This window comes from Sceloporus undulatus, chromosome 3 (assembly GCF_019175285.1).
Source record: "Sceloporus undulatus isolate JIND9_A2432 ecotype Alabama chromosome 3, SceUnd_v1.1, whole genome shotgun sequence".
In the NCBI taxonomy this organism is placed as follows: Eukaryota; Metazoa; Chordata; class Lepidosauria; order Squamata; family Phrynosomatidae; genus Sceloporus; species Sceloporus undulatus.
The window spans coordinates 33,274,777-33,298,159 of record NC_056524.1 but is presented as its reverse complement, the minus strand read 5'-3'; the positions used below and the strand labels follow the sequence as shown (position 1 = coordinate 33,298,159).

The 23,383-nt window shown below is 38.4% G+C and overlaps 1 protein-coding gene across 4 annotated transcripts in view; it reads right to left on the bottom strand.

Annotated features, from left to right (window-relative positions):
• Window positions 1-5,270: 5,270 nt before the first annotated feature.
• The window catches only part of USPL1 (ubiquitin specific peptidase like 1), a 30,426-nt gene continuing 12,313 nt past the window's right edge, over window positions 5,271-23,383 (bottom strand). Inside the window, exons 2-9 of one of the 4 annotated variants that reach the window (XM_042456377.1) lie at window positions 19,058-19,214; window positions 18,469-18,597; window positions 16,420-17,035; window positions 15,056-15,169; window positions 13,454-13,583; window positions 12,584-12,709; window positions 10,225-10,385; window positions 5,271-7,438 (exon numbers count right to left, since the gene is read on the bottom strand). In XM_042456377.1, coding sequence (XP_042312311.1) covers window positions 5,571-7,438; window positions 10,225-10,385; window positions 12,584-12,709; window positions 13,454-13,583; window positions 15,056-15,169; window positions 16,420-17,035; window positions 18,469-18,597; window positions 19,058-19,141 — 3,228 coding nt within the window. In that variant the 5' untranslated portion in view covers window positions 19,142-19,214 and the 3' untranslated portion in view covers window positions 5,271-5,570. Of the gene's footprint in view, window positions 7,439-10,224; window positions 10,386-12,583; window positions 12,710-13,453; window positions 13,584-15,055; window positions 15,170-16,419; window positions 17,036-18,468; window positions 18,598-19,057; window positions 21,568-23,383 lie in introns of those variants that run through there. The other 3 variants (XM_042456376.1, XM_042456378.1, XM_042456379.1) reach the window with 3 other exon arrangements.

Genomic DNA, 23,383 nt, shown 5'->3' with positions numbered 1-23,383 from the left:
GTCTAACTCCTCCTGGAAACCATTCATAGGAGAAATAGGCTGCTCAGAACCAGCTGCCTCTTCCTCCCAGTGACTTCAACTGCTCTTCTTTGCCACCACTGTGTATGTCCAGTTTAATTCCTGCTGTTGTTTCCTTCCCCAGCATTATACAAGAGGGCTTCAGTCATGTGAATGGTACTACTTTGCCAGCATTGCACTGACAGCACTCCCATAGATTACTTCTAATTTGTTTTAGGCAGGGATGGGTAAGATTTTTTTTAAACTTCATCTTCCACATTCCTTCATGATGTGCCATATTGGTTAGGATTCATGGAATAACATGAGCAAAATTTGGGGGGGTCAAGGTTGCCCACTCCCTTTAGCTTAGTTTGCTCCAGTTTGACATATTTGGAACAGTGATGTCAGCTGACAATATTCTCCAAGTTTATTCTCTAGGAATTTGAAACTTTCTTGGGCGGGTTACAAACCGCCATTTTGTACGTATTCACTACGTATTAGGGTTAGGAAGGGGCGGTGCTTTCGCACCCCCTAGCCCTAGTACGTAGTGAATACGTACAAAATGGCGGCGGCCATTTCCACACGGCCGCCGCCATATTGACGTAGCGGACGCTGTGCGTCCGCACATCGCACAGCACTTATGACGTCGCAAGTGTGCCATTGGCGCCTCGCGGCGTCATAACTGCACCGCAGGAACAAGCTTCATTTTGGAGCTTCTTTTTTGCTCCGCGAGGGAGTCGTGCGGTTTGGCTGCTGCGGCTCCCTCACGGAGCAAACAGCAGCAGCGGTCTGTAACACACCTAAATTTTCATTGCCTTCCAATAGATAACATTAAAAATAATTCACAGATTTTTTGTTGCTGCCTTAACTATTTCATTGCCTTCAACCTTTGCCCCTGTCCCTGCTACTGCCACACTCACTATTTATTCCCATCCTTGTCTTCTCTGCTCTCCTTCCCTTCTTTCCTCAGAAGAGGATGGGAGGGAGAAGGAGGAGAAAACCCTGTTGTTTCCACTGGATACCTCTTTATAGAGCTGGTCTCTGTGGATCTTTGAGCGTCCAAAATTACATGAACTGATACATTCTGGTGTTAAACAGATCACAATACTTGACTCTAATCAGCTAAAAATAAGCAAAGTTCCTGAATGCTTCAGAGAATTAAGCAGTTGTTTTGAGAACAGGATGTCAAGGTTTGAAAAAGGAAAGATATGGCTCATTTTAACAGATGCAGACTTTTATAAAACTTAACAAGCATTAAAGCAAAAATTCTTAGGTTGGAAAACATTTGAGAATATTCTGCAAAAGTTTATGCAAGCATTTGATAATACCAGTTTGGAGAAAATGGAATTATTGGACATATAGTGAAACATGTTTGCTAAGCACCCTGATGGCATCATGACTTCCATTCACTTTAAACTACATGCCATTTAAAAAATAAATAACCAAGTAGTGTGTTATTTGAATAATTACTTTCCAATCATTGTTAGCTGGGGTACTTGGAGAGATGTCAGGATGGTCATTTACCTTTCGTGGTTTATTACATCTAATAAGGAGAGGATGAATTACTGGGTCTCTCTTTAGGGATAATCTTAAGTCATTTAAAGCTTGCTTTTTAGTGATTCTAATTCAGTGTGGAGGACTGATTCAAGCAGGGGATATAGAGGTACTTGACCTTGGTCTCATGACATTTATGTCTCAAAATCCCTTAGTGGACTCTACTTCAATGTTACCCAATATTTCCATTAAGTTTATCTTAAAGGATTAGGACTGGGAGTTGGGGATCATCAATATGCTTACACCTTTTCCACTTGAGTAAGAAACACTGTAGTACTGTTTGGGAACAGTAAAAGATTAAATGAAACTCAATCCTGACAAGACAAAAGTGTTGGCAGATCACTTGTCTATCTAGGAAGGTGAATGCTAGGAAGAGGAATGTTATTGTCCATTAACTTCATTAAGAATCAGATACATAATCAGTCTAGGCATACAATTAAATTATCTTCTTCATTAAAGTTCAAGTCACCTTAAATGACATGAAAGCTCTATCAGCTGAAACAGGTAAGTATACTGCAATCTTTCTTCAAGACAGGGCCCGAACAGACAGGCCAAAATAAAGCTCCTTCAAGTCACTTTGGAGGTATGGTGTTTAAATGACACACTCATCTTAAGAGGACAGAAGCTGCGCCAAAGCTGCACTCTAGTCCTTAGGACTGGAGCATGGCTTTGGCGCGGCTTCTGGCCTCTTAGGATGCATGCAGCATTTAAACAGCATACCCCCAAAGTGACCCAAAGCAGCTTTATTTTGGCCTGTCTGTTCGGGCACTAAAATAATCTGAATATAATCTCTTAAAATCTATAGCAGCACTACTCAGAATGGTTGCCCGTGGGTCAGTCCCTGAGTCACTGAACACCAGTCTCCAGTAAGTTTGCAGGAAAAAGAGAAATAGTTGTAAGCAGTGGCACAAATGGTGATGGTGGTAAATTCTACTAGTTTCTGACATCAGATAACTTAAGATGTTCTGATCTAAACTAGAATACTGCAGTTCACAGAGTGCCTGCTGTTGGTTTGGAAACTACAGATAGTTCACATTTTATAGTGGAGGGAGAGAAAGAGTGCAAGTGCATAGGGGGAATTACATGAGTCTGGCTATGTCTCCATAGTCAAAAGCAAAATGCCACTGAAACTTCTAGAAGAGCAGAGCAGATGAAGTAACTGAATGTGGCTACTGAGACACAACCAGATGCTTCTGCAATCCTACCACCACCAGCATCAGGCAATTAACGGTGAGCAGTAGTTTGCAGCAGCTCTCAAATTCCTCTGTAGTGGTGGTAAATGCATCAAGGCAGTTCTGTGCAGATATACAGTCAGGCCTCTGTATGCACAGATTCAACCATCCATAGCTTGAAAATATTTTTTAAAATATACACATTCCAAAAAGCAAACCTTGATTTTGCCATTTTATATAAGGGACACTATCTAATTTGGCTCCTACTGAAATGTTCCACCTATTACAATGCCTAAATGTATCGCCAGACCTGCATAGGATACAGAAAGACACAGATCTCAAAAGGAAGCACTTTGTGGCTATAACTGGAACGTTTGCTTTTCTCTAAGAACTTTTGTTCCTAGTATTTCGCAGCCATAGGGATATGGCCTAACCTTTCTGTCTGCACTGATCTTCTCTCTACAACCCAAGGCAAGATGCAGATCTGTGTCTCTAATAACCTCATTTTTCCCCTGTACTGTTTATGTTATCATCTTAGCTTAGCAAATAGGCCAGCAGACTTCAAAACCTGGTATAATGAACATTTTGCCTTTCTGTTAACCTAATAATGATATCGCCACAATTGTACTTCACACAGAATTCACTTCTCCCTAGAGTCAGGAATCTGTTGGGAACAGAAACTGTTGAGAACAGAAAACTTTCTACTTAAGTAAAAAATAATGCATACAACCTATACAATGATTGAACACAAATATTACCAGCTCAAGTAATATACTTGGCACTTTTGACACTTGCTACAAGTAATTTTTAACACTCCACTCCTCTGTAAAAAAATTATTTACATTTAAAATCATGAAATGAAATGAATAATGGTCAGAAGAAAAATGCAGATGGGGTGAGTGGGTGGGAGGAATATAAAGCAGGGAGAATTCATTGAATTAACCATAATTTTATTATTTATTTCATTTCATTTCTGTGCCATCTTTCTCTCAGAAAGGGAGCTCACAGATAAAATAATTTTTAAAAAATCTTTACAATAAAAAAATAAAAATAATAATTAAAATAATCTAACTAAAACCAGTATTGTATAAAATTATATAAAGCATACCAAAGTTTTAAAAAAATTCCTAGAACACACATCCCATATAAAAGCCACCCTGACATAATTATATATTAAAAACTTGCTTGAATAAAATTGTCTTTGCCTGCCAGCTAAAAAAAGCATGGACACACACACACACAGAGCCCTCTTTTTCTGAGTCTTGTTTAGTTCATGAAGCCTTTTACTGCCAAGAAAAAGCTCCCAACTTTGTGTTGCATATAAACTGTGACCAAGGCTCATCCAGTGTAGGCAAATCCCCCATGGGCTCTTCCATCCTTGCCCACCCTGGCATTTAGGTACCAATGAATTATCAGCCAGAATTGTGTTCAAAATAATTATCTTAAAAGATACCTCTTCCTCCAATTACATGTGGGGGGGGGGGAATAAAAGGTGTTTGGCCTCCAGTGCCCACCAGGACTGGGAAGCAGACAAAGAGAGCTGGATTACTTTGCAGCTATCCTGCTCACCCCTGTCTGGCCAGAGAGCAGTCTAGGTTTCCAACTCCGCTGTTGGACACAAAATGGACTTACATGAAACTAACCAGAGCTTCCACTTGGGATCTGTTGCATTTTCCTGAGGGGGAAGGGAAAATGTCCTTCCTATGGAGGTGGAGAAATAATCTTGAGCAGTGTCAGTTCTACTGGAGCACTGGCACCCCTGTGTTTCTCACACAAAGGGAACAGCACTGTTGCACAAGGCTTGACTCAGTTCACTGAGACAGAGAAAAACCTCTGCCTGTAAGAGCAAGAGTCATCACCACCATCACTCTCTGTGGAGACAGCACAACACACAGGTCTCAAAATGGGTGGAGGGCTGTGTGAGGCGAGCAAAATAGAAAGAAATTCTTCATAATAAAATGGGGAATAAAAATGGGGAAAGGAGGGAGATGTACCTAGTTCTGTTCCATGGAAAGAAGGCAATTTTGTCCATCTCTTTCACTCCACCCTGCTTAACTTTGCAGTAACAACAGGAATTCCCTGCAAAGTTGAGCATAAACAGTTTGAAAAAGTCTAAAGCACTGCAACTACTCCCTTCCACCACCTCTTTCCATGAACCCCTGAGAGGCAAAAGGAAAAAGAGTTGCCACATTCACCAGCCACTAATGTATTATTACTGTTCCCTGCTACTTTTCTTCACTTGCCAGCCCACCTTTGCTGGCCTACTACATTCCCTTTCTTTGGTGGCAAACTCCCCTTTGCTCAATTCCCTTCCTGTTTTCCCAGCCAACAATGCACCCCCGAACTACGTGCACCCAGCGCATACTGCTCCCCAACTGGTAGACCACTGACTAACCTCCTGGCTAGGACAACGTGGAAAAGGCGAGATTAGATCTGACAACAACCACACTAGTACACTACCATGAAATTACTAGAGTGAGGAAGTGTTTGCTTACACATTTTTATAGTACAGCAATTATGTATTTGATTTAAGTGGTCTTGGGCAAATGACATTTGGCCTTAGTGCCTTTTATTTTTGACATTTACCAATCAGTTTTAGAATTCCATCCTTTGTCAACTGTATTTGACATAAGATTCGGTGTCTTTGCTCTTCCATCAAATACCTCCTAAAATACACAAGTGCAATTCATCTCACAAGGGAAAAAATACTTCATAAAAATCCTTCCCATCTCAAATATTCAAAGTACAATTTCAAATATTCAAATGTACAAATCGGCTTGAAATATATTAATGCTTTGCTTAAAAGCCAACTCACAGAAAAACATTAAATTGTTAAAACACAATTCATCAAGTTAACAGAGTTTCATCAAAATAATGGAAGTCTTCAGCACTGGCCGTTGTTGAATTCAGCACTGAACTAAAGAAGAGATCATCCAGAATATCTTGTTTTACAGGACTGTCAAAGTCAAGTTTCTTCAGGGGTGACCTGACTGCTAACAGGTCTGTCTGGTCTTCATGTCCATTTTCCTTTACTGGACTGTAATAACTATGCTCATGATTTATGATCTGTATGCCATCAGATTTCTGATTCGCTGTGGGAGACTTTGGACTGCCACCCCCCATTTCCAGATATCTACACTCTTCTTCGTGTGGAAGTTCTAAAGAAGCAATAGTTGTAGCTGGAGACAGTAGCTCAGATAAAAAGTCCTCATCACTTGAATTACTGCACTGTGACATATTAGTAATTGCAGAATTCACAGATTTACTATCTTCAATATCAATCTGGTGTTGCAGTTCATTTAACAATCTCTGTAGGGGTTCACCACCTTTCTGGGATCCAAGCTGTGACTGGTTCTTCTTGATTTTCTTGATAGACCCTTTTTTAACTTGAACCTTTTTTAGTTTGTCTAGTGCCACTTGTTTCTCCTTTTTAGCTTTAAGCTCTTGAAGAAGTTCTAGACGTAGCTGATGTGTTTTATCAAAAGCTGGCTTGCTATTTTCAACAGAGGCAGAGTTTTTATTTTCAATACAGTTTTGACTGGGCTGAATTTGCTTACCTGAAGTGACCCAAGAGCCTGGTCTTTTAGTTACAGTTCCTTCACTTCCAACAGTAGTATGTTTTTCAAAAGGTAGATTGAAAGGAGAAGTGGTAGAAGGTGGAGGCAGAATGATCTGTGAGGAACCCAAATCAACCAATTTTCCTGAAGACTTTGCTTGGAAACCTTGAAAGTGACTTGCATGCCTTCCAAGTAAATAACTAGCTTCTTTTTTAATGGACTTTTGAGCATCTTCCTCTTTTTTAAAAATAGAGCCACCTTTAGGCACAGAAGTACATTTTCCAACTAAGCTCTTTACCCAATTGGCTGAAAATGATTTCATCCCTCTCTTATGGTGTGACTGAGAGGAATTATGCAAAGTAGATGAAGGAGAAACATGGCAATTTGATGTTGTTTCTATTCTGTGCTCTGCAGTATTAGATAATCTCTGCCAGCTATTCTCTGATTTCGCTTTACTAGCTTCACTCTGGGAATTCACTAAGTTGTTATCTTTAACTGGAACTAAATTAACTTCAGGTTCTGCCCCTTGGACTGGTGATGTTGCTGGTAAGTTACTGCTACTGTTTAAAAGAACTGCTGGCATAACAAATAGGTCACTTGCATTGCTTGGCTGTCTTTGATGCAAGGGAATAGCACTATGTTCTGGTGTTTTGCACTTATTAAGGGAAATGCTTTCCTCAGAAGTAAGTGGAAACATATTAAGCTGACCTCTTTGTAGCTGTGATATGCCTGCTTTGGCTACCAGGTTATTTTGTACAATATGGCTATCTTCTAGTGGTTTACCTTCTGAGTCAAGTGGAATACTTACAAGATTCAATGTTATAATATCATCATTGCCACAAAGCAAACTGCTGTTGTTATTAGTGTCTAAGGTTTCTGCCTTATTTGTAAAAGCATGCAGCTTCTCCGCAGTATGACAAATTAAAGGTGTAATTTCTACAGGCTTGTCATCATGATTTTTCCCTAGAGATTTTTGCTGTTCTTTTAAAGGGGGAATGTTCATGGCTCTTTCACTTTGCAACTGCAAATCTCTATCACTGGTCATTTGTGGTGCTTCTCTTTCCCAGATGACAATGTGAATCTCTGCTGGAGGAACTCCAAAGCTCTTGTGCTTTCTACAGTACAAGCCCTTCAAATCATCACACTCGAGCCATGTTTCTGAAAAAAATATGAAAAGTTCAGAATTTTACAATGTGTAGCTCATTATCCACAGATCTATACAGAGCACTATTCAATATATTTCAAATAATACAGTCGTCCCTTCCAATTCATGGGAATCCGTTCTGGGTCTCCCTCGCAAATTGTCATTGATTTCAACGGCTGTGCGTTCCTGTGCGCAGCCCTGTGTACATGGCGTGGGTGCACACACCATTTTGTTCCCTCCCCTTTTGCCACCCATGAGTAACCAATAGCGCAGATCCCAAGTCTGCGAACAGGGAGCGACAACTGTATTTTTTTAGCACTTATAAGCATTCTAGCTTTGTATGCACTTCCATAAAAATCAGAAGCTTGATTTTTTTTTATCCTGTTTTCCCACAAATATCTATCCATGGGCCACTGATAACCTAAATCAAGGGTGGGCAACTGGATAGGTACCAATTTTTTTTATATCAATAACTCCTCATGAGATAAAATATCACATTCTGGCAACATGTCGCTTTCAATCACTTTTCAGCAGAAATCCAGCTGGAAAAATGTTTGGGGGTTTCTGGGGGCCAGGGAAAAGTCAGACCACCATATATGTGTATGGTTGGGGACAGAAAATCATCCAAGAATTGAAATGTTTTTTGAAAAACAAAACAAAACAAAAACCTCTGAGTGTCTGCAAGAAAGCTCGAGGGGCTTCAGCATGTGCGCTGCACTATCCCAACCCATTTAAAAAGGGGAAAAATTATCTGAGAGTTTACAATAATTGTGCTTTTATTTTACTGTGCTGTGTGAAGAAAATTTTGAGTGAACACACAGCTGACATAAGACAGGCAGCCATTTCTGTGAAAATAGCAATCTGAAAAGATCAGGGAAACTACAAAAAAGATGTGGCTCTCATTGTGTAAATAGAAAGTTCACCCTAAAGATTCTCCACACTGCTATGTACCCAAGGACGAAATTATGCAACAGTTACATATGTGAGTGTCATAGTCATCCTGAAACCTTTAGAGCTGAAGCCCCATCAGATTGCTAAGAACCACCTAGGGATTGATGCAATACCACTCTGAATACTCTTCACATACTGTATATAGTCATATATAAGTCTAGAAATTTTAGTCAAAAAATTGACCCAAAAAACCTGGGTTGACTAACCCATGGGTCAATGTAAGTATGGCACTTTAACTATTATTGGGGAGGGGGGAAGAAATCCCCTGGTGCACCTAAAAGAAACACCAATCCCCTCTACTCTCTCATCTATCCAGCCTTTAGTGTGAGCACAAACAATTATGCCTGCTAGAATTTTGCAAGTTCTTTGGCATCACTTTTCTTTGCTTCAACATTTACATCCTTTGTTACATGCCCTTGTGCTTTACCATCGACCTATCCACGGGTCATATCAAAACCCATAATTTTGGCCCCCAAACCTCCCTTCGACTTATTCATAAGATCGACTTATAGTTGAGTATATATGGTATAATTGGAACTGCTGGATTTGGAAGCCACAGCAGGTTTGTCCTATTTTGAGAAGGACTAGAGGCCTTCACTATTGTGAAGGATTCCACATTCTTTTGTTGTTGTGTGCCTTCTACTTGCTTCCAACTTATGGTTAACTTGGCAAGATTTTATTCAAAGGTGGGAGAAAGTGTGACTTGCCTAAGATCACCCAGTGGGATTTCATGGCCAAGCTGGGACTCAAACCATAGTCTCCAGAGTTGTAGTCCAAAGCTCAGACCACTACACCACATCCTTTAGGGAATGCAAAAGCAACTGGGTGAATCTACATGTTAGCACTAACTCTTGTGGAAGAATGATGGCTTAGGAATGTTGATAACAATTCAATTCCCAGTAAAACAGAAATGTGGTAAATTAGTGACACCTGCAACAATACAATACTGTGCAGAATGTACAGAGTTCCTGCCAGCCAAGCCCTGTTTCAGGATATTCAATTACACTTCTTCCACTTGCAGTACATAGTGTTCTGTGGCTACAGAGCATGTCTAGTTCTCAACACACTGCCTTCTCCCTTGATATGTCTGCAAACCTTGGTGTTCTTCCAAGTATGTTGCTGTCTCCCTCTTGTGTGCAGATGGTGCTTTTTGGCTATATAAGGATCAGCACTCGTAGAATGATTATGCTATTAGTAAAATAAACCTTTTTTTTAAAAAAAATAAAATTTATTATTATTCCTTTATGCTAAAGTACAGTGTTTTTATAATTCAAATACAAATATATCTTCCCTTCTGTTACATTTAAAATTTCCCCAGAGAATAAACATTTACTGTAAGTGTGTGTGTGTGTGTATACTAAAAAAAAGGGGGGGGACAACAACAACAACAACAAATATACAATTGGCCCTCCACATTTGACTTTTGCGGATTAGATTATTTGCAGATTTGATTATTTTCTCTCTAGGAATCTCTAGGTCCTCTTGCCCAGCTCTGCTAGATGTTGACCATAGAGCTGTGCTGGAGAACCAGAGGTTCCTAGGCATTTGTAGGTCCTCCAGCATGATTCTATGATCAACTTCTGGCAGATGTTGACCACAGAGTTGCACTGCAGGACCTGTAGATTCCTAGAGAGGTATTCTTACAGGTAAAAAGAATAGTGGTTTTATATTTGTGGTTTTTCCACATTCATTGGCCCTTCACCCCTAACCTCAACAAATGTATTGGGACTACTGTAAACCTTACTGGTTCTTCTGACTTCTGGAAAGAAAAAATTGAGAGCTACTTACCATTACAGACAGATTGTTATGTTATAAAGAATAAGTATATAACAAAATGCATTACACTTACCATCAGAATTCAAGACCCATGTTATAAAATGTTTTTCTTTCTTCTGATACTGAACAACAGCTTTTATTTGATAGGAATCATCTTGAAATTGAAATGAATAGGCTGCGAGGTTATTATGTGACAAGCCTTCGACGAAATGCACCATAAATACAGGGGGGACACTATCAAAAAGACAAAAGCCCACATATATATCACTATTCTGCCTGTGAATTCCTTGCAAAAATCACAATTTGAGATTGCTCTATTCAACAACCACCCAAATGAAATAGCAAACATAGTTTTAGTGCAAATAGTAACAGCCTTTTCAATAGCTGACCAACAGTTGCTGCTTCATTCCAGGAAGTTGCAGGTTCCCAACTAGCAACTTCACCTTTACATGGGTGGCATGAATAACTTCTACTAAAATCATACCAATTCAAAGACAATGGCCTGGAATAGGCAGGCCAAATGAAGCAACTTCCGGCCACTTTGCAGCCATGTTGTTCAAATGATGACTGGTTTCCACTACCGGTTTGGCTGGCCATATAAGAGACTTTGTAAATAGGAGAAGAATTCCATTAAAGTTTGGGTGTTTGGATAGGATATCTAATACTAAGAACACAAAACAATAAAAAAACTGCAACCCAAAAGGATTCATCATTGAGATCTGAATCCCTGGTGGGCTTAAGTGTGAGTTGGTGGTGTGAGCCTTTCATTACTCTTTTACACTCTAAGTTTTCTCTAGGATCTTCTTCTGAGTCTTGGCAGGATTGTTCCTATTACCACATTATCAGGTTATATAAAGGTCTTAGTGAGCAATACATGACCATTGTTGCTTTTGAATTGAGTAGAGACACATTGAGTGTGTTGACGAGCAGATATAAAATATATTTTAAATGCTTATAGGCCACTGAGGAAGACTGAGGTCAAAACGCGTCTGGCCTTTAGTGTTTTATATCATTTTATGATTTAATTTTTGCATTTACATAACTCTTAGTGGGGTATTGTAACCCTTTTAGAAATTTTACTGGCTTTCCTGCTCCAGGGTTCGATTACTCTGGATTTTAGTTTGTATATTTTTTGCTCATTTTTCAGTGGGGTACTTACACCCTTTTAGAAATTCTACTGGCTTCTCTACTCCAGGGTTTATTTAATCCCTTATTTCTTCACAGTAGTGTCTTTTGGTAATTGCAAGTGGGATATAATTTATTTAATTTATTTAGTTATATTTTACACATATAGATTTTCTTTGGCTGAACCCTTTACGTTTTGTTTTTTGTTCAAATGATGCACACCTCCAAGGTAGCCTGAAGCCGCGCTCCGGTCCTTTGGACCGGAGGGGGGGAAAATAATCCAGCTTCTGGTGGTGTGTGTACTGTCCTGCAGCCATGGCCCACTTTGAGAGCAGGCCATGCGATCAGCACAGTCCTGACCTGCTTGCAGCCAGAGCAGACTTGGGCTGTTTTTTTGCGCCCATCTGCTCTGGCCCAATGCCATGTTAGACTTGATCAGTATGCAAAGCAATGTTGTAGCACCTTTAAAATTGAGAGAAAAAAAGCTGGTAGCATGAGCTTTTGTAGACTAAAGGGCTGAATGCATGGATCAAATGGCACATGTTCCCCCAGCCCAGCACTGTCTTGTATAGACAAAGATGACCAATAGCTCCAGGCCGAGACTGGACAGTCTGGATGCTAACCCAGCAGTTCTGAACTGATTTTGTCCTGGTCTAAAAAGACTGGATGTTTACAGTGGAGTTTCCTGGAAACTCTACAGTAACAGCTGGCAGACTGCACAGCTGCTCAGTTACCTGCTGCTTCTGCTGTCATGTTCTATATGCAGTCCCCAGTCACAGCCTGTGACAGTGCAAGGGGGCACCTGGCCACATGGGTGAAATCAGGCACCCCGTTTCCATCCTTATGGGCCATGGCAGATGACTCCCCAGGGAAAGCAATGGTAGTGGCAAGCAAGGGGTGCATGGGGCCAACAACTTCATGATGCAGCAGCAGGCAGGCGTGTGAATAAATGCCTGTTTCTGCACCACCCTAGAGACAGAATGGGGTCAGAACCATGGGTGGGATACCACAGTTGGCCTGTGGTATCCTGCCTGTCTGTATGGGCACTAAGCCTGCTTCATCAGTAACCAGGAATGCTTTGTGCATCCATGCATTTGATAATGAAGATTTAATCTACAAAAGCTGATGTGGCCAACTTCTTTCTCTCAACTAGTCTCAAAAGTACTACAAGACCCCCTTTGCAAAATTAGCAAGATGTTGTTCAAATACTCAGCACTACAATATATACTTCAGCTGCATCTCATTATTTTCCTCATTCCTAATAGAGTTTTAATTTTTTTTACAGTATTAATATGGTTTATACTTACTTTTCCAAAACCATTTTTCTTCTTTGAGATTTGTGATTACAGTTATTACAAGGAGCAATATGAACCGCATTCAGAGGGTGCCATTCTGGAATTATATTTGTAAATGTTGTCAATGTCTTCTGACACCTGAAATAACGAAAATAATTACTGATGGACAGCATTAGCAAACTTATTGCAAAGCTAAATATCAGCACCAAATCTAGACAGCCAGAACAACAATTCAAATAAATGGTCTATATACAGATTTGATTTCAAGCTAGTGAGCCAAAATGTTGAAGTCAGTGGCAAATTCAGTCTAAAACTAGCGGGAAGATCAGACTAAGGTTACTGAAAATCTGCATGCAATTTTTGAAAATATTGTTAGGGAGTGACAGAGTGGATAGTTTACTAGCAGGCTACATGAATTTTGGCTCTATCTGCAATAGAACAGAAATATAATTTTACTTTTCAACTAAACCTTTTGACAATTAAGAATAAATGACATTGTTATATATCACTTTCCCATAATGGAAGAATGGAATGAAAGTGGATGTACCTAGGAACATATTTTATGCTAAGATTCAACAGTGTCTAAAGAGTGTCTGAGATTTTTTTTAAAAAAAATTCATTAGCTCCCAATTCTGAAAAAGTACAATAGCCCTTGATAAACAACAATAAAAGATCAACAGTTCTTAGATCAAGTCTGTATTTTCACAGCATATGCTTTATGTGAAACTATGAAACAAGATGCACAGTAACTTTATCCTCTTAACGCCACATCAATCACGCATTACATATTGTTTCAGAAAAGAAGGGAAAGAAATCTAAACTGATTTTACTGTTAGGATAAGTCAGTAGTAAATGGGGGAGGAGGCTTCTAAAGAAACCAACCTGTCAGAGATGTGGTAGCCACACTGTGAGCATTCAAGATTCCATGAAAAAGAATGGAGAAAAAGTTTCTCTATTTCTGAGTCCTTGTGTAGAAGTAGAGGAAAAGCAAACAATGGACTTTCCTCCTCACCTTTGAAAGAAAAAAAAGAAAAAAGAAAAACTGAAATACTGTAATAACTTTTTATTATTACAACAGAAGAATCTATTAAGCACACAACCATTTTATGCTAGCTTAGCCGAGAAGCATTCCCCCCCAAAAAAGATGTACTGTATTTCAGGATTCCAAAAAATACTGTCATAAGGGCCAGTTCTTAATCTTACAGATATTCCTGCCCAGATTTATATCATGGTAAACAGTATATTTTGCACCCAGTTTATAAAATAAGAGTCTAGCCCAAAAAAGATTATTGCACTGTTTACTGGGTTCATGTAGGTTCTTACTTTAACTGATATACTTCAAATGGATATACCTAGTAAACAGTGTCTAATTCTCTATAAACAGAAAAATAATTGAAGATACACTCTCAGATGATAATAATATTATTAATATCTGTTGCTTAGCTGTCTCTCCCCATGGATCGAGGTAGGAAGCAACAACAATTAACAGACAAACCACATCAGTTAAAATACATCAATTTAAAAGACAGTGAAGATATACAGTACACTCCTCCTCCTTTTTCTTTTTTGCCATTTTGTTCTAACAGCAAACTGTAGCAGGTATTTGTCCTCTAAACTAGGATCAAATCAAGGTACTATTCTGTAGAAATACTGTATTGATTTATTTACAACCCTACTTTGGCAGCTCAAAATTGCAAACGATGGATTCCCTCAAACCATGAAAAGAACAATGTGATAATTACGTAAGGATGGAATAAGGCACTTGACCCCAACACTCCTACAAGCTTGTTCTTTCTGTGCCAAATCAAATATTATTACATCTCACAGCCCTTGATCTGTTGTTTGGTAATTGTTCCAATAGCTTTTCTTACCATTTACTATCATATGTTTTTAATTATTATTTATATCCCATCTTTCTACCAATACTGGGAGACAAGAAGACTCGTTATTATAAACCAGCTCAGAAGCACTATCCTAATCAAAACTAACTACTGAAGCAAGTACAGCTAATACAGCTAATACAGCTAATAAAATGAAATAAAATGAAATAAATTAAACTACTTGAAGCAACTGGCTTGCCACTGTAGAAAGCAGAATGTCGGACTAGATAAACCTTTCATCTTATTCTGCAGTTTTCTCCTTATGCCTGCGTAATAAATAATAACAGCTATAATACACAAGGGCCCTAAATCACTGAACTAGGCCCTTATCTGAAGATAATGACAGAGAAAAGTGGTTTCTAGCTAATGGGCAGGCCAAGCTGAAGAAGATGAGCAAAAATACTTATATACTGTATACTATAATATATCAATACATAACTCTAAGGAATGGCTCCCTCTTGACCTACAAATAAGGAAAGCAGGAGGGAAAGATACAGGACAGTAAAAAGACTTGGAGATGTACTAGTTTACTGCTACATTTCACACGCACACGCACAAAGCAACATTTTATGAAACCCAACCCATTCCCCTAGTATATGCTTACCCAATTTACATTTAAGTTGAGGTTGAAGCTGGACAAAAATTATGTTCCTGATTTCATTCAAGTGAGATTCAGCTTTTGATACAATATCCGAAGGAACTTCCACAGTATTTTCACCTACATGAAACAGTTTGTTGATTAATACATTAGTCTTGCAAGCCTGCTATCTTCTAATATGAACCAATAGTAATTATGTTTAATAAATGGAATTATGTAGACTAATTTGTTTTGCAGCAGGCAAAAGCAATGCAAGTAACAAATTCTATGTATACAGAAGGAAAATAGTTCCTGTTTAAATTTTATTACTATAGCCACACTGAAAATATAGTACTTAACTGCAAGTTGCATAAATCATTCATCTACCAGTAGTGAAGGCTTATAGGCCAACCTAACATTCTACTATAGCCAAGTACGTGTCCTGGAAACTGCCTTACAACTCTCAGTGTGCAAGTGAGGGGTGGGGTTGGTAACAAACATTTAGGGGTTCCTTAGCCTAGAAACTGTTTTCAAACGACAGAAAGTTGGAAATTTTGCTTTGTATTTTAGTTGTCACACAAACAGAATACCATCATCATACATATACAGTGGGACCTCTGTATTCGCAGACTTGCCATCCGCAGATTTAAGCATTCACAGACGGCAAGCCAACCGTCGTCTCCAATGGTGGCATGTGCACGTATGTGGCTATGGCAGTGTGTGCATGCGACCGTGCTGCCACTAGGGACAATGAGACTTCAAGTAAACCCCTGTCCCATTGTTTCTAATGGTCGTGTGGCCATGTGCACACAGCCATTGCAGACAATGGGGGCTGTCCCTAATGTCAGAGTGGGACAATGGGAGTTGAGGTCCCATGGATTTTGGTATCCATGTGGGGGAGGGTGGTGGTCTAGAACAGATCCCCTGTGGATACCAAGGGCACACTGTACTTCTTCACAACTGACAAATTCTAAAATCAATTGTGCATAAAGGAAGGATTGAAGGCTACTGAACTATCTGGGCAACTCCTGCTTATTTGAGCAGGTTAGAAGTGGAAGGAACACCTTATGAAAGTAGAGGGGGGACTTCTTGACTTCTGTGTGACCAGTTTTCACTACAATGGCACTGTCAAAGGCTGTTCAATAATTTAAAAGACATGGAGTCTTTTAGAAACGCCTAATAGAAAAATCAGCCTAATAGAAAAATCAGTTTTTCAGTACTGAAGGCCAGTGAATGTGCTATATGCATACATAAAATTCTAGAAAAAAGGAGTATGCAGGCCCTGTGATTATTTTTAATTATTTACATTGTCAGAGGCTCAGAATTATATAAATCTGAGTCAAATTATTTTTAACAGCTAAAAGGAAAAAAAACTCCCACGTATGACTTACCTCTTCGGTAATTATTCACAAGTGCAATTGCTTCATTATACTTTATCAACAGTCTCTGGATTACAGATATATTTTTTGAGATGGATTCACTACGTATCTTTTTTAGTGTCTCTAAATGCACAAGTGCTGACAGAATACAATCTAACCAGCAGAGAGCATGTGCATTCCTCCACTGAAGCCAAAGTTGTTCTGGCAGAGACTGTTTGTCTTGAGGTAAAATCTGAGGCATGGATGAACCACTTTCAGAACCTGACAAAAGCTGTGTTTGCACAATGGACATCCCAGGTAAGTTTTCTGTAGCTGCCATTTCCAAACCAATTTGTCTCTCCATGGAGTCAGCTGTATTACAAACATCTGGTTGATGAGCTTTTGGAAAATCTGGTTGTCCCAAGTGAGTCTCAAATGTATTATTTCCATGGCACTTAGGAACAAGTGTTTGCTTAGTGTCTATCAAATTATCGCTCCTAGTCAATTTTAAGTGTGGTTCAAAAGAAGATGTCACCAGGCTTGTATCAAAGAACTTTCTTTTCCTGCTACTGCCCTGAGACAAATAATCTTTTGGATCAATGGGAGTAATAATATTGCTTAGTGGTTCAAACCCTAGAGGATAGATGCACTGGGGGAAAAAAAGAGAGAGAATGAGAGACAGAACATGCCAGACAAATAGATCTACATATAGTACCTGAATAAATTATTCAGATACATATTTCAAATTTCTGGGACGAAATAAAGAACTGTCCACAGAAACAATGATTATTAAAGATACACATTCAACTGAAAGCCAATAAAATCTTGATATGTTTTAAGTAATACTCCTCCCCAAGTGATATTTTATTTTTTTTTAAAAAAAAAATAACTCCAGATCTCATTATGTAAATGACACTCTGAAATGTCTCTGAGGTTTAGCTCTCAAAAGGGTACCTCTTTTCATTCTTTGAAGGATATTTCAAAATGCTGCTTTTCTGGACATAGATATGCTTATTGTTATTACTTTTTCTTGTTTTTGAAAAGAGGAAGGCAATGTTTAACTTTACTGAATTGAGAGTAGATTGAAAAATGTTGACCGGAGTTTTACAACTTTAAATATCTCCCTTTCACCACAAGCTCTCTTACTGATTAATCTGTTTGCACACTCACCACCCACTACTTTTTCTGCATGTTCATCCCCAAGCATAATACACTGTTTTGACTAGGAGAGGTCAATGCTACTTCTTCCACACAGTTGGGAACCTAGGCATTCCAGTCTACTCTTCGTAAAGACAGTGGGCCAAAATAATTCATTTAGGATTTGAAAAGCACCATTTTCCATTTTTCAAAGCTTTCCCCAATTTCTCCTTTTCATGAGGTGTCTTTGAAGTACCAGCACTTGAATATATTGTTCAGGACCCCAAAAATATCTAGCTCCACTACCTTGGGAAACATTTATGCTTCTGTTCACCCACAAAACATTACAATAGTAGGAAATCAAAGATTAATAATGATGCAAAGCAGGCAAAGATAGGACCTGTTGTTAAATATGGATATATCCAGAGATGTTTATATTGATAAGTTGATAAACTGGTCTTAATAAATGGGCATTATATCAAAGAACAGTTATGCAACTTGGTATGACTGAATATAAAGGCTCCAGGCTGACTCAGTCTTTCATCCTTTCATAGGTTGGTAAAATGAGTACCCAGCTTGTTGGGGGCAATTGGCTAACACATTGTAAACAGCTTAGAGAGTGCTTAGTACTATAAAAGTGGTACAGAAATATAAATGCTATTGCTATTGCTGTATGGATTGAGTATACTCTTGAACATGGCTTTCATGTTTTTACATTTTAAAAAATGGGACACTTCAGCCTTGAATATTTATTTGAATTAAGCAACTTCAGATATGCTCTTGATCCTGGCAACAGGATCTTGCCTTCTACATCTTCTTCATTATATTACACCCAGCTATCCTTAATAGAAATTATTAATGCATTGAGATATAATATGCTTGTGGTTTAATAGAAAATGGCTCTCTGACACCTATTTTGTATGTCAAAGAGCTATTAACTTGTACCTGTGGATTTTCACATAGGAATATCAATTCCTTGAAATTGATCCGATGTGTTCTTAAGGGCTGTATCAGACCTTTCTTTCTGCAAGCTGGGCAGCATTCATCTGGACTTATTTCAGCAGAACTACAGTCCTAAAATGAGGTAAAATAAGCAATAATAATGTTACACCTGAAAGGCTAAACATTAAACATGGCAAAATAATTTTCATGCCACAGAAGTTACTTATATGTTGTAAGAGTTAGATCTGACCACACAGAAACATAGTAATACATAATAGGACTTATATACTGATTGAATATTCATTCTATTTACAGTAAACAAAATAGACTTTAGTATCATTATGTACTTTAAAAGATACCCAACACAGGTAGAAAAGGTCTCACAAATATGTTTTCAATAGTTAATAATATTTGGAAATTGTAAATCTTTCGCCATTTCAGTGAGATTTCCGTGGAAAAAGAATTTTATAAAAATATTATAGGTACCATAATTTTGTAATATAGCAAAAACTGACCAATAGAAATTTAAAACTCTCTCAAAATTGAGGAGAAAAAAAGAACTTTGCACAATGTGAAAAAGAACTGAACTGACTTTTCCCAAATACCCCACCATGTGGAGTGCAGATGTCCCTATATCAGTCACTTGCAAACCATTTCCAATCTTCTGGTACTCCATCAGTCTGGGGGCACTGGCTAAATTATGCCACTTGTAACATTTTCAATAGTCTTAAGGATTTTTTCAATACACCCTGAAAAATAAGAAGCGAACAGAAAAAAGTTAAATAAGTATTTTTCCAACAGTGACTTTGAAAATACACAAATAAAGGAAACATTATTGGTCAAGTAGAAGGGGATGATGCCTACTTGTAAGGGGAAAAGTGTGTACACACACATGCATAAAAACATACATAACCACAAGAATGTAAAACAACGAACTAAACTGACATTTCAGTTTTGTCAAACAGTTAAACCACCTCAATAGCTCTTGAAAAGCCTTGTTCCTGTGTCACATGTGCAGAAACTAATCTGCATATCTAGATGTTGGGGGGGGGGGAAGGAAATGACAAACACTGTACCATACCAACTAATTCAAACACATAACACCAAACAGTTTCAGGTTTTAACCTTGATAAGTAGGCTACATTGCCTTACTTAGGGCCACAAATATTGGACAGAAAGCCTTACCTGTGGTGTATGCACTGCTGAGCAAGGACACTATATAGAGTAAAGCAACATTGCTTGATCTCCTAACTAGACAACACTATGACAACTAGCTTTAAGTATCCTGGTGTAGACAAACTATATGATGCTGCACCATAGTTAATATCAAAGAAGAGTGGTGTGGGTACAAACCACAGGTGAAAAGAATAGGGAACAGATGATCACAAGAGTTTGAGGTGCTTCTCATCCCCTAGCAGCAGGCAGGCAGGAAACTGTCCAGCATTATGTCCAAAACACCTTTAACTAGTATTAATAAATTGCTTCTGGAATGGGTCCATAAAAAAAACAACAAGCTGATATTCTTTACAGTAGTAGATACCTAATGCATTTTTTGAAATTCATTAGTGCACTAAGCTTTGAAAATTCACAGGACCTACTCAGAAGTTCCTAAAGAGACCTATAAAACAATGGGCTACTTATTCTCTCCAATATCATTGATTACCAATAAGGGCTGATTTGTGTGTGACCTAGACCATGAAGCAAGTAGTTAATTGTGAAGGCACCAAGCCATGCACAAATAGCAATAGTACCCATCAAATGGGTGGAGGAAGGCACGTCACAACTGCATTGTTATGTTAACACCCTTATAAGGTGGTACTGGTGATGTGCATCTAATATACTGCAGTGTGGCACATGGGTACTTCAGATCAATTATTAGTTAAAACTGTTTGTTTTTTTATCCTTCCAGGGAGTTTGGCTCTTCTAACTTTAATAGACACATGTCAGACAAAATGGAAATCTATGCTGCAAAAAAAGCTGCTTGGGGTTCATATCTCACGCTTTAATTAAAATACCCATAAATAAGCAATGTATCTGGGAGCTGCAATGCTATCGGAGTAAATTGGCAAGATATCCTGAAATTAAAGATGATAGGAGGTTGTTTACACCAGCCAGCTATCTATCCAAGCTGGATATTCCCAAATTTAGGAAATCTTTCACCTTAGCCAGATTTAGTACAGTATTTTGCTATCACCATTACTGCATAGTAATTACTGCATTACTGACTTGGAAGGGTTTGAATGAGCATGTCTCGTTATAACAGAAGTTAAGGAATCAGAGATCACTTTAAAAGTGGGCAGGTTTTGTGCTTCTTCTATAAAACTAAGGAGACAAGTCATAAAAGATCTTAGTGAATGTTTTAGCTTATATATTTTAATTATTTCTGTATTTGTATGTACCATGCCTTAGGTTGCATCTGCACAGCATAAATAATCCAGTTTGACACATTTGAACTGCCATAGCTTTGTGCTACGGAAACTGTAGTTTTGTGATGCATCTAGCCTTCTCTGTCAGAGTATTCTGGTGCCACAACTACAATCCCAAGAATTCCATAGCATTGAGCCATGGCAATTAAAGTGGAGTCAAAGTGGATTATTTCTGTAGTGTGGACACAGTCTCAAACATGTTGTGGGTGTGTTGTAAATACAATGTTGATTTGTTATTTGTATATGTTTTGTATTTCTGGTCTGTGACTGAAATAAATTGATTTATTCAACAGAGAACCACTCTCCTCACTGTCTCAGTTAAAAATAAATTGGTTCATTAAAGAGCTAATATAAATGGCAATTCCTGTATACTGTTGGTTCACACAACCTATACAGATGTTTCTGACTGTTCCTTTTGATTCCATTGTACTTTGCCTTGCAATACATTTCTTGATAATCAGAGATACCTTCCCAGCACACAGCGTAGACAGAAAACTATAGCGACATAATGATAACAACAAAACACAATCTGTTTTGGAAGGTCTGTATGTAATCGGTGCACAAAAGCTAGTGAGTACTACATGAAAACCATAAACTCAGAACTCACAAGTATGTTGAGAAATTTTGAGACTAACTGAAAGAAAGAGGTTGGCAGCATGAGCTTTTGTAGATTTAAGTCTACTTCTTCAGATGCATTTGACTTAAGTCTACAAAAGCTCATGCTGCCAACTTCTTTCTTTCAGTTAGCCTAAGAAGGGCTACAAGATCTCTCTACATACTGATTCTACAGACTAACATGGCTATACTGTATCTTAATTCAGAACTAATGAGTATGTGGAATGCTTTCAGACATGTATTTTTTATAAATAGGCAAAAAGTGATCAGTATTCTACTTTTTAGTGTGACATTGCCTTAATCTATGCAGTTGGCTTAAGCAGTAGCATTTATGTACTGTCAGCCTCATGTCAACACATTATCTTTTTAATGTAAAAACAGTCTCATACACCTTCAATACTAAGCATTGTTAAAATCAATCACAGTACTCTACTAGTGTTTACACATGAAACATTTGTTAATTTAGAAGGGAATTGGAAACTTCTGATCTCCTCATGGCTTTCAAAGGAGGAGGGAGGGGGCTTAGTTTTACATCCAAATGCAGCTGCTGAGTACTAATTCACTAGATGCTGCTCACAAGTCACAGCCCTTGAATGGTATACTATTAATAGATATACAATATGCCCACCTTACTATACTGTGACACATATGTTTCCTGTACTGTGATTGTTTCCAGATGCTAGACAAAGACATTATATCTCTTAATTATTATTTTTTTAAAATAGAGAAACTTTAAAAAGAAATTTTACAGACTTCAGTGCACTTTTGGATGGGGGTATTAACTTAATGATAAACATATAGGAGAAAAATGCACAGTATTTATTGCAGGTCAGCAGCTGTATCACATAAAGTATTTGGATTCAGCCAGACTGATTTTCAAACACTATGCTCGTTTAGAAGAAATGTATATATTTACAACCTTTGCTGGACAAATATATTAAGCTCTTCTATTCTTGAAAGATGTTTGGGGACTTAGGGCCTGTACATACACACCAAAATAAAGCTGCTTCGAGTCACTTTGTAGGTATGCTGTTTAAATGATGCATGTGTACCAAGATGCTGGAAGCCAAAAGCGCCTTAGGACCAGAGCATGGCTTTGGCGTGGCTTCCGGACTCTTAGGATGCATGCATCATTTAAACAGCATGCCTCCAAAGTGATCCAAAGCAGCTTTATTTTGGCTTGTCTGTATGCGGCCTTAGTGTCTGTGCCTAAAACTGACTAGTTTCCATGGTTATGAACAACAGAAGCAATACTGCCTAACTTCTTTGCAGCAGGATCCTTTGTGCATCATCCCTCATAATTCCTTAGAATGGTGAAGCATCTAGAACCAAAGGTTTATAAAAGGCTTGCAAGGACACAGGAGCATGGGCACAAACAGTTATGCTGACAGAAATTATATTAATAGGTATTGGTAAAAGCCCTGGAGGTGACATAGATGTGTGTGGTCATTGGCAAATGGACGCTATCATTTCATGCATGCGGTCAACTGGATCAAGATAAAAAACATGTTAGATGGACGAAAACTAATCTGTAAAGTAAAGGTAAATTGCAAGGAGGAAAGCATCCTGTGGACTGCTACAAAGGAATTCTAGAAACCAATGAGGTAAAAAGAAAATATGATGAAAAGGTAACAAATAAACAAACCACTTTAACATTGTCACACACTTGCACGGATGCCACAAGCAAATCAAAGTTCGTGTTGTTATTGTTGGCCTGCTAAAGACATTTGAAATATCTGACCATAAGGATTTTACATAAATCTGAAGACAGTACTGTATGTACAACCCAACTGAGTAAGGCAGAGCCACCAAAAATCTGTTAACACTAGGGTGGGCTTCTGCAGGCATCATAAATCATAGCAAATTGTATCAACAAG